This window comes from Schistosoma haematobium, chromosome 1, assembly GCF_000699445.3.
Source record: "Schistosoma haematobium chromosome 1, whole genome shotgun sequence".
Classification (NCBI taxonomy): domain Eukaryota; kingdom Metazoa; phylum Platyhelminthes; class Trematoda; order Strigeidida; family Schistosomatidae; genus Schistosoma; species Schistosoma haematobium.
Window position 1 is genome coordinate 21,439,586 of NC_067196.1, and position 12,620 is coordinate 21,452,205.

Consider the following 12,620-nt stretch of genomic DNA (forward strand, 5'->3'; position numbering starts at 1 on the left):
GATAGTTTAAGGTTACGGTTAACTTTTTAGTGGCTCGTGGATCTGACTTTATTTTAGATCGTACGAATGTTCGTTATCACCTATCCTCGAACACAATTATCGACTTAATTCAAGTTAGTCAATAACAGAATTTAGACAAGTCAATTAATGGGAATGGTCGTTGAATACATATATTTTGTATGTAAAGTGAAAGCGATAGAACAAAGCGAAATGACGCGCAGAGGAGATGGCTGGTAAGCCGACTCATTTTTAGCCAGGCGTTAATCAATATTTATAGGCAGACAAAAATAAGCTACAGACATGTGATGAGTCATGGGATGTGATGTGTACACACATATACACTCAAATAAAAACAATCAAGACTGATAAGCGAATAATTAACGAGGTCAACACATATAACTCAAATAGAATGAGTAGATTGGTTTGTCCAGAAACTAGAATAAGGTATATGGGCTCCAAATAATGACCGACACTACAACTTCACCTTCTCTCATGTTATGGAATGTTATAGTGTGGTCACGTTCAAGAGCCTTTCCTCCCTTGATTTATGCGAACGATCTTCCACAGCAGGTATCGTCTGACTTATTACTTTTTGCTGATGATGTGAAACTTTGGAGAGAGTGATACGCAACCAAGAGGATAAACTGGCAGTTCAGGAGGATCTGACTCGAATTCAAAGTTGGGCAGATGATGACGGACTTACCGTTAATACTTCAAAGTGTAAAGTAGTCCATCTCAGACATGTTGCGGACTATAGTTACAACTTAGAAGACTCTTCTCTAGAAGTATCTGAAGTTGAAGATGATTTAGGAGTGCTGGTACCCTACGATTTGAAGTCTTACGCTAACTGTGACAAAAATGCCGTCCGAGTAAACCTTGCAGTGATAACGTTGAGGCGCATTTTCGGTCAGTTCGACGGAGGAAATTTCCACATAATCTCCAGCAGTTTTATTCATCCTTATTTAGAGCAAGAAAACATAGTATTCCTCCTTCACCCCGAAAGGATAAAGACACTCTGGAACGCACCCAACAGGAGGCCACGAAATCAGTTGGGGCACTCAAATTCAAGTCTCGTGAAGTGTCTCCAATCACTGAACCAATACCCGTTAGAGTACAGGCGTCCTAGAGGTGATCCTCTAATGGCTTACAGCATCCTTGACACTTCTGGAAATCCGCTTAAACACCTGCTTGAGCTTAGTTCTAATACAAACCTTGAGGGTAACGCCTAGAATCTGGAGACAACTCAGGAGAATTGACTGTAGACAAAAATTCTACTCCTTCAGAGTAGTCAAACACTGGAATTCGCTGCCAGATGAGCTAGCCCAAGCGACTTCCCAGGAGTTCTTTGAGAGGAAACTTAGCATACTTTTAAGGACCAAGGACAATATCCCACTATGATTTAACAACCTTTTTTCTCTTTCCTTTTTCATCGTTAACATACCTACGTTCCTGTCTAGAGGTGTCTGTGATTCACTGCTATTAGATACGGAAGCTAGTTAAGCGAAAGCTTCTTATATTCCGTCCAGAACCATCTAAACCATTTGGTACCAAACTATTAGAAAAATGTACATCGAAAAGGCAGATTATTTGAGGGCTACGTTGTGGTAATTTGCTACACACATGTCTGATCAGCTAAGGTCGTGAGGGATTTGATCATTTCACCGTATTATGTATTTCGTGCCTCCCCAGCAGTCTAGTATTACAAGTGAATTTGCCATGTTAGATTTAGATGATAGATAAATTACACTGAGTACTGTATAACATACGTTATCCAATCTAGATTGTATACTATAACAGGATCAAATTCTAAATTTTATGCAAAAGTTAGAATTTGACCCTGTTATATTATTGCTGAATAAGTAGTTTATGGATATGTTTTTATGTATAGCACATAATTTCACTGTTTTCAGACCTCAGCAACAACCACGGTAGGCTAATATCCATGGTAACGTTCCCAGTGTTCGTTGTAAAAATAAAATTTCTCCGTCTAATCATTCACTGGTAACGCTGATGTCTATTCTTTTGATAGAGCGTTCCAGTAGTTAATTAACTGATTGGGAACACGGATTCTTAACTTAGGTCAAGATCCGCTGATCTTGTTTGATCGTATTTTTCTGATATCTATTTCTGTAGTAGCTTTAGATTATGGTATCTGAAGAGCAAACAGATTAAATACGTTGATACAGAGTAGTAATGTCATGCTGTTTATCATTCTAGTATGTTATGGATAAAAGGGCTCTAATGATCCAATTATTGGTCACCACTTACCATAGGACTGAATCTACTTAGGTCGAAGGCTCCGGATGTGGCCCCCCAAGAAACCCATCTGCTTCGGTTTGGGCACCCGGTTACTTTCACAGCCCACACACAAACCATGTGACTTGTGCGGCGCGTGTGTATTCGGTGCCCCTATGTAGTAATATTTGTGTGTTTAAAAAACCGACAAGTGCTCGTTCGAATCCAATGAGAATTTAGATCCACATACCTGTCTAGAAACACTATGTTCTCCACTGTAATGCAAATTTTCAGAAGCTATGGTCTAGTTTAATGTGTGCTGGCATTCCGTGAGCAGATAAATCCTAACTACTTTCAAGATGTTGCTCTAAACATAATCACTGGCCTTCTGACAAAAAAACATGTCTGTGAGAAATTAAACTGACAATTCCACTGACTTAACACCAGAAGGCTCTATTCGTTCATCTGTTGTCCTCAATATGTCACTTGTGTGTAAATAAATTGTTAGTTATAAAGTTCGGCCAAGGTCTGTAAAGTAAGTAAACCGGTCACTAAATGGAGTAATAAACACTTTTTGACTCTAGTTGTGATGACTTATTGTTCATTTTGAACTACCGACTTACTGAGTTACTGCAGAAATTCCAAAACAAAAATCTTCGTCATTAAATGAAGACTTCTTAACAATCTACGAAATTTGTCGATGTTGATTTTATGTAGAAAGCTATTAAGGGGGAGAAAGCCCTGATACAGCTGAGGGTCGAGATTTTACGACCTCTCTAAGGTAGTTACTGCGTTCAAATCAATAGGATGTCGCCTACGAAAATTAGAAGGGAAAAACAGGCGTCTGTCCTGAGCCTACGTTAACAATCACTATGCAGTGTCCCGTCAGAAGTGACTGAAAAATTTGTATCGGAGTAGTTCTATGGATGCTGATAGTGGTGTGACAGATGAAATCAATTTACAAATAGTGAAAGCGTAAGTGGCTTATGCTAGTATGGCCTATCTTTGAGACCGTCATGATGTTAACCTGCTTTGAAAGGTCGGATCAACAATGTGTCAGTGAGGGAAGTTCTACTCTGCGCTTACAGAACCTGGTCTCCCCCTGTTCAGTTTGTTTAACTATTCGCTGTGTTAGATCATCGTTGGTGACATCCAGTGCCAACACATCATGTGTGTAATTCTGAAGTACGTCAATATCTGTTTAAGCACGGTGACGACGATCCAGTTGGTGTCACCATTAAAGCACTGACTGTATTCTTTCTTTTATCCCATCCCCCCTCCGTCTCTTCTTTCTTCAAAACTATTTCTTTTGATTTGTGTGGCTCAGTTTATTTTTCGGTGCTAGGTTTTACCAGATTCTATGTGAAGTAAGTAGTTGATAACTGAGGTTTTCAGGATGTTTTAAATTAAAGAGCTAAAACACATATGCAATCATAAAATTGATAAGAATGACAGATTTATGCATTCAATAACTGTAAATTATTTCTTATTTACTCATGTTGCTGCGATTGGCTCTGACAATTATTTTCGTTTTCATACTCTCTTAAAATGCAATGACATTTAAGTTGTTATGAATGTCTGAAGCTTTTGAACTCTTACCCTAACATACATTTTTTAAATATTTGTTAGGACATTAAAAATATTCAGGTCTAAATGATATTTATTTTGTACACTGCCGAATAACTTGATTAACTTATTTTGTGGTTATTAGTAACTGAATTGCAGTTATTCTTTATTATGTTATACATTGATTTCTCAATCACCTCATATCAGTTTTGTTCTGGAAAAGCTTTTGATAAACCTGTTTGCTTATTCAAATTTCAGGTAGCGGTTGGTATTCAGAAGATTATATTCATTCACAATCATGGTATTTGTTAGTAAGTTATCCACTCAAATTTTACTTGTATTTAAGGTTGGGCCAGTGATGGACTGAGGATATACGAGTTAGATGAAAATAAAGGGATTATTCAATTGGAATAGTATGTTTGAATATTTTCCATAAAGATATTTTAGCAAATCATCTACAACTGTGAAATGTTTATCTATCGCAAAGTCAAGCATGTGGATGGGTTACCTTGATGAAACTAGGTAAGGATTATTTAGTTTTGCTTTATACGTCACAGTGTAGTTATGCTTGACGTCAATGATCGATCTGTCGTTTCCACTATCCCTGTTGAGCCAGCTTCACGGATTCAACTATCACCGTGTGGAAAATTTGGATTCATCTACACGTCATTTAAAAGTAAGTTTTATTCCTTAGTTTATAAACTTGATTTTAATGAATAATAGTCGACAATGAACATCCATCTGGTTCGCCAAATATATTTGTATATGACATGATCAATAGAACAAAGCTCAAAGAGTATATTTTCCGAAGAGGTGATGGATGGTAAGCTTTTATTATTGATACGAATGATTCGCATTATTCAGTTAACTGAAAACAATCTTCCCATCCTTTATCACAAATAAAATTACAGCCAGTAGTTAATGTTTCCTTTTTGGACTGTTATGATTAGATAGGCTATAACACTTTGTTTGACATTCTTCTTACATATAATCAGTCATCAAGCAACCTTTATGCATTAACGTAATTAGATTACTAATAATTAAAATTTATATATGACACTATTGTTAACTAAAAAATGTAATTACCTTCACTCGTGTATGTTTAACACATTGTAACAAACTTTATTTCTAGTTATATTTAAACATCTCAACTGAGTTATAGATCACACATTTTTTGGATGAATGTTTATACTTAGCCTACATGTTTACATATAAATAGGATGGTAGAGTTAAAGCCTTTCAGCAAATAAACAAAAGTTATTTACTACTCCATCCCATTCGGAATTTGTGTGTGAAATTGTAGATGTTTGTCACGTTATAAAAAGTTTACTAAACAATCAGCCATAAACAACGTAAAAATTAATATATATGTGCATCGGTTTAAGTTGGCACACTCTATAAACACATTGAGACGAAATTGTCAATTCAAATCTCAGGGTAATAGATGTAGCAATAATACTAGTGGTAATGAAAGTGTTTGGGGACAAGAATATATTCCGATGAAAATATGGATAAGTGAGATAATAAAGTTTTTGTCATGTAATTTAGAAACTTGAAATCTGAGCAAAGGTAACCCGATCGTTGTTGATACCTTGACATGGTGGTCGGGCTTGCCTATCGTGATGAAACAACCGAGCTTTACTGGATGAAACAACCGTTCCTCAAGGTCCTACCATGTCAGACAGGTCGGTTGAAGAGCGGTAAGACTAAAAGCAACAAACCCAAGGTCCATCATTTTCATTATATTCTGCTCTATGCTTGTGAAACCGGGCCTCTCCGAGTTGAGGACGTTAGACGACTCTCTGTGTTCGATCATCGATGTTTCCGAAGGATTGCTGACATTCAGTGGCAACACCATGTCAGTAATGCAGAGGTTCGGCATCGTGTGTTCGGGCACAGAGATGATAATTCAATTGGTGTCACCATCTTGAAACACCGACTTCGGTGGCTTGGACATGTTCTCCGAATGTCGTCCCAGAGAATTCCACGTCGTGCATTATTTGCCGACTCTGGGACTGGTTGGAAGAAGCGGAGAGGTGGTCAATGCATGACATGGTGTCGTGGTATGAAAGAAAGCTACAAAGGACTGGCTTCTGTCGGTCCTTCATGACTCCCTGGTTGGGGTCTGAGAGATGGTGCAACACAGTGGCTAGAGAGGTTATCAGATATGGCTCAGAATAGAAACCAGTGGCGATCCTTCTGTAACCTTCTTTTACTTTCTTCATAAAAAGTGGTTGTGTCTCCCTTACCTGAAAGATTTCTGATTGTACCTTTGCGTTCCGTCATTACTACCACTCTACCTTACACCAATCTCTTCGTTATTGTTCTCTTTTTTTAGCGCTCAGCTTTTTTTTCTTTTCTATCTCTCTTCGAATTCTCATTGTTTTGTGTGGCGCATATATATTGGCGCTCTCTTGTACCAATATTTATGTGTTGAAATAAATAAACGGCTCCGTAAGAACTCGGAAGGATAGGGACACACGTCGTTGCCTTTTTGTCGTTTCTGCCTACGCTCCCACCGACTGCAGCTCAGATGAAATGAAAGATGAATTTTACAGAGAGCTATCTGAACTCCTTCAGAAAGCTAAACGTTCAGACATAGTACTCGTAGCAGGTGACTTTAATTCCCAGATAGGTAGTTTAAATCAAACAGAAAGGCATTTAGGTGGGTATTTTAGTATTCCGGCACAACGAACAGATAATGGTGATCGTCTGCTACAACTATGCTCAGACAATCGTTTATGTTTAGCAAACACAAATTTTAAGCATAAGGAGAGACATCGTCTAACACGGTGACCCCTACACCAAACCAACGATGGACTCAAATAGACCATATTGCCATTAGCCTTCGTTGGAGAGGGTCGGTAGAAGATTGTCGCTCATTCTGGAGTACCTGCTTGGACTCCGACCACGCCCTAATACGGGCACGCATCTGCTTGCGCCTCACTGGACGCAAAAAAGCCACAGTAAAAAGACCCATTAGAATTGAATTGTCCTGTTTGTTGAAGGCGCTGATAAAATGCAGTCTTTTGGTAGCACTGAGCAACAATGCCAGAATGTTTGGAATGCGCTTTTCCTCCTCTAAATGCAAGTTATTTCTTCAGGACTGGCCTGCATCAACACATGAACTAAGGACAGACAGTGAAGTAGTCGGAAGCATCCACAACTTCACTTATCTTGGAAGCCTGACCAACCCTAATGGGTTAATGTCTGGCAAAATCTGTACGCGGATTCAAAAAGTTCTTTTGGCTTTTGTTAACTTACATCACCTATGGCGAAGGCGAGATATCCGTCTATCAATTAAGGGACGAGTATACTGTGCGGCAGTCCATTCTTTTCTACTTTACGGTTGCGAAAAGTGGCCATTAATAGTAGATATTCGTGAGTTACTAGTATTCGACCACAGATGCCTTAGACCATAGATGCCTTGCTCGCATCTTCTGGGATCACTCGGTAAGTAATAGTTAGGTTAGACGTAGGGTATTAGGGAATGATGGTAAACCAGTTAATGAGGTTATAAATCAACATCGACTGAGATGGTTCGGCCACGTGTTGCGTATGCCTGAACACCGATTATCACGATGCGCAATGCTAACCGGTGTTGGGGATGGTTGAAAGAAATTTCGGAGCGGCCAAACCAGAATGTGGCATCAGTGCTTGAAGTCACTAACTTCTAGTCTGAGCCATGTCGGTAGATGCAGACTACTTGGTTGGGGTCCACGTGACTATCTTAACCAATGGTTGGAGACTCTTGGTGACATGGCTCAGAATCGATCACAATGGCGTCGGTGTATACACTTTCTGTCTTTCCTTAAACTAAGAGATTAAAATCACTTCATATCTTTCTTTCTGCTAACTAATTCTTTCTTCCTGTACTATATCCTTATACACAATCTTTCTTTTATATATTACCACCATTGACTTAACCACTCCTTTGAATCTGGTGTTCATCTTGCTGTGCTAATGATGTATGGCAAGGTGGACCGATGCATATATGTGCTTGGTCCTACGTTGTAGCTGACTGACTGTTTGAGCAAAGGTAAAAGGCCGCTTCACCTGCCCTATTTCAGGTAACTCTGAACTGTGTCACTTAATGTCTCTGATAATGTGCTACGATAATCGCGCGGACCCTAACTAGGTAGTCTGAAGTCCTTATCTAGTACTTTGCGTCCAACTTCAGACTTGCTAATTCAATAATCTCAACATGTGCGAGTAATGCTTCTAAGTCATCTGTAGTCAACTTTTAGCAACCCGCAAACATCTTCTTAAAACTTCCATGTTGACAGAAGTATTGTTTTCAAATATTCTAATTAGAGTTTCATTTGCTCTGATCTTTTGTTATTCCAGTTTTTATTGCATGCCAATATATATTGTTTCTTTATTGTAACATAAACTGAATTGCTTTTATTGGTATGATTTCACTAAGCTATTTATAAACTAAGTAATTCAAATATGTAAATTAAACGAATCATGCGAACCTTTGTTGATTAGGCTACAATTTTTCGGGAAGGTATGTTGACCAAGAGCGGACCTTGGTGTCATAACCAACCTAAATGTTCGCATGATAACCACACTGTCTTTGATGCGATTCCTTAATTCTCTCATATATTAAATTTACTAGGCAACCACAATGGAATTCTGATTCATCCTTTTGCTCGATTTTTGTCAATGGAGAAATTCATATGTATACAAACAATCTATTTTGTGAGTTTCCATGTGAAAATTGTACTTAATTTTGCTAAATCACTTAGCTTTTGCAGAAGAAAATGAGAGTAGTCCCTTATCCTTTGAACGAATAATGACCATATGTTTACTAGTGATTGATTTTGAGAGTAGCTTCTCAGACTTTGAGTGAGAAACTGTTACTCACCAACAGCATTGTATAATGGTTGCACAGTTTCCCAAATTGGTTGGATTTAAAAGTGTAAACCTTTGGATGTCGACTTGGTAGTCTGAAAACTAAGTGTGGTTGGGTCATGCATTCATACTGCTGAGGAGTTTCATACTGGAAAGAAAACCTGACCTGTGTTTACTGGGTCTTGGTGGTTGTCTAAGTTCAGTTCGTGATGTAACCTACAAATTTCAAAAATCTCCATAAACCACCATATTAATCAGGCGTACTTATAATTTTATTCATTATATCTATCATCTTACTTACTTACTTACACCTGTTACTCCCAATAGTGGATAGGCCGCCGACCAGCATTCTCCAACCCACTCTATCCTGGGCCTTCTTTTCTAGTTCCATACAATTCTTGTTCATTTTTCTCATGTCTATTTCCATTTCTCGGCATAATGTGTTCTTTGGTCTAACTCTTTCCCTTTGGCCTTGGGGATTCCATATGAGGGCTTGTCTTGTGACGCAGTTGGATGCCTTCCTCAACGTGTGTCCTATCCACTTCCAGCGCTTCTTCCTAATTTCTTCCTCCGCTAGGATCTGGTTTGTTCTCTCCCATAGTAGGCTGTAACTGATAGTGTCCGGCCAACGGATCCGAAGTATTTTACGTAGACAACTGTTAGTAAACACCTGTATTTTCTGGATGATGGCTTTCGTAGTTCTCCAGGTTTCCGCCCCATACAGTAGGATTGCCTTGACATTTGTATTGAAAATCCTGACCTTGGTGTTGGTTGAACATTGCAATATACGGTCCTTAATTAATCCAAATGTAAAAATATTTTATTTTTCTTTGCAACCTAACTGAGGTTCAATATTTGTCGGCTACACTTTCGAATTCTTTATCAAATGTCCCATGTTTTTGAAGCATTAAATTAAATACCAGAGCTTCACTCGAATGGCTAGAAGCGGTATAAAGTAACTTGCTAATTTTATTTTACGATAATAGTTTTTTGTTTTAAAGTATTCTCTCGATTTAAAAGTTTTTGTAAAATCGTGATTATTTACCTGAAAATAATGTCGAAGATTTCTCTAGACAACGGCTATTTTGATGTTTATTGCTAATGTTTCAGGCTATTGGTTTAGTCTTGATTTAATCATAGTTGTAGCGTTGCTTTCGGTCTTCACGGACAAGTATTGAATGTTTATGAGCTAATTTAGATTAGCTTTCAAACCATTGTGTTTTTTTCAATTCGGTAAAAATTTCCAATCAAAATTCTCACGTTGTTTTGTCTGTTCTGTGTGCCATCAATTTATTTTTAGTTAAACTGATTACATTACTAGCGAGTAGCATAACGTTTTACATGGTGATTTGTTAACCGGAATAGTACCCTGAAACACTCATAAAATTTTGTCGAAAATAGAGTAATCAATACTTGATTGATGATTTCTTATGTTTCATTGAATTGCGTTCCAAATATTTTCGTCTAATATATAAGTGTAGTGAATTATAGTAATGTATAACTCATAATGACTTTTATGGACGAAAAGGCTTTTATATGAACATTTGCCTATGGAATTTTTGGTTTATATTTGTCTTTTTAGAAAGATTTCGTCTACATAATATGATAGAGAAATATCTCAACTATCGTCTCATACGCCAGAGCAGAATTTGGTTGATAGGTGGCTTTTTAAAATCGTTCACCTTAAAGCAGTTACTTGTCCCATTCATAGAATATTACTGTAATCCAGTTAAAACTGTAAAAGGCGATTACAACTGATGATCCTAATCTACGTTTTGTATGCACATTTGATTGATTAGTATATAGGTCTACTAGATTGCTTGGGATATGTGTCTGATTTGCTGCTACTACGTTAAATCCATCCATGTTGGTGCAATCTCTGATATTTTTGACGTAATCATTTTGTTTGTACGTCTATAAAGAGTTATTCAGAAACTGGAAAAATATAACGGGTTCCATCCCTTTAATTATACCTTTGTAAAATCAGTCTTTAATAAATGATTTATACTTTCCACTACTGATTCTCAAATTTTGTTTATTATTCCCCTCATTCATGATCTTCATCATTTTGCCAATTTAAATCATTCTAGCTACCCTTACTTTCTTTCTTTTTCTAGTTTTGCAATGTCGAGGTTTTCTCTAGATAATTATGTAATTACTATCTATTTTTGTAAGCAAACATATATTTTTTTTAAACAGAATCTACTTATCCTAACAGCTTAGGTGTAGTGTAGTGTTACTACATTAATTTCATTGGTTTTGATCATTGTTTACCAATCACCTCTATTTTATTTCATTCTTCATCTCAGTTGTTAATTTATCAATAGCATTATTTTATACTTAATTATCTGGTCGTAGTGTTCTAAAAATATAGTTAAGAATATTCTTTGGTGTAGTTAGCGTATGGAGATTCGCTCAATTTATAGGTGACATTCATCACAGATTAACCTCAGTTGATATTTAACTAGTTCAATATTTCTTCAAATCAGTGGGTTAGTAATTCTGGTGATGAGAACACTCGGATATGAACTAAATCATATTCTATCTATTATTAGGTCAGTATATAGTACTACTAGACCTCGTGGAAAATTTGTAGCTCAGAGTTTACTGGGTTACGTTATATTAGTCTTGGAATCGCGAAAAATACTGAACTCATGAATAATGCTGTCTTTGTGACTATCCAAAATCAATAATTTAAAAGAAAATAATATTTTAACTGTTTTCACATAATTTCCTTCGAATTATTTTCATACAAACACCTGGTAATATTTATTGCCATTTTGTCTCCATCACTAAATCTCTAATTCCACAAACCGTATTCATGGTCAACTTTCCCATATATCCAATTGGAAGATCACAAGTTCAAATGAATAGTCCCAAGCACATACTATTAACATTCATGATTTACATGATTATATCTAAGTAAATTTTCAAAGTAAAGAATAACTCAATGTATGAATTTTATTAAATACATAACAAGAACGCTTAGACTGCACATTTAACTGACTGTAAATATCAGTGGATAAAAGATATTAAAATAATTACTGCAGGTTACAATTATCACTGTATATAAATATCATCATTCAGTTACTAAAATAATCACCATTAGAAATATACAGATTAATTCTTATCAGAAAATATGTTCATGTGTTTCATGCTTCTTTTCTTTTCCTTTTTTTCCAACAATCAAACAAATAATAGTTTTAAACTAGTTTATGTGTACTCTTATTTCATTTTTGATGGATCTTAGTTCTCTGAGCTGGATGCTTACATTCCTCAACGAATTTTCACTTATTTTAAAGAAAGTTTATTATATTTTATATTCTTGTCTTCTTTAAGGTAATAGATATTTATAAGCTAATAGAAGTGTTTTATGGAGTCACAAATTTTATACATATCCAACTTATTCAAAATTCATATCCATCAAATCAGGTGTCGCCGATAAAGTAGAAAAAATAAATACAGCTTCTGTAGTAAAATTAGATTAATTTTACTGTAAGCCTTGAATACATGTTTCATTGTAGACTTCTCTGATTCCCAATCAATTTAAATTTTTCATTAAGGTTTATTAACTGAGATCTTTTGAGCTGATGGCGAATATTTGTAATTCAGATGGATAAAGTTTGTGCCGATTATGTTGTTCAGAAGAACAATGAAAGACCCATGATCAAATCCATCCAGCTTAGAAAACGGAACTCCACGAAAAACTGAAATCTTTTACATAAGAGTTCTTAATATGTGTTAAACTTCAAGTAGGAATTTCGAATGCTATGTATAATTCTACTTATTTAATTTGAAAATGTCCTTGTACATTTAACGTGTTCAATTTAAACTTCTTTTTTTCAGCTGAAAAACCGTATACTAAATTATCACTAAAAGGTATCCGCCATTTTTCTATGAGTACTTCAAGTCAACCAAATCTTGCAGTGTATATACCCGGGGAAAAGGTAAATAACAAAACG

At 36.3% G+C, this 12,620-nt stretch overlaps 1 protein-coding gene across 1 annotated transcript in view; it reads left to right on the plus strand.

Moving 5' to 3' along the window:
* Positions 1-1,585: 1,585 nt before the first annotated feature.
* Positions 1,586-12,620, plus strand: part of EIF2A (Eukaryotic translation initiation factor 2A) — a 28,360-nt gene continuing 17,325 nt past the window's right edge. The window contains exons 1-8 of the mRNA XM_051218410.1: positions 1,586-1,637; positions 4,060-4,112; positions 4,148-4,214; positions 4,249-4,323; positions 4,359-4,477; positions 4,525-4,624; positions 8,423-8,505; positions 12,505-12,605. Coding sequence (XP_051073395.1) covers positions 4,100-4,112; positions 4,148-4,214; positions 4,249-4,323; positions 4,359-4,477; positions 4,525-4,624; positions 8,423-8,505; positions 12,505-12,605 — 558 coding nt within the window. The 5' untranslated portion in view covers positions 1,586-1,637; positions 4,060-4,099. The remainder of the gene's footprint in view (positions 1,638-4,059; positions 4,113-4,147; positions 4,215-4,248; positions 4,324-4,358; positions 4,478-4,524; positions 4,625-8,422; positions 8,506-12,504; positions 12,606-12,620) is intronic.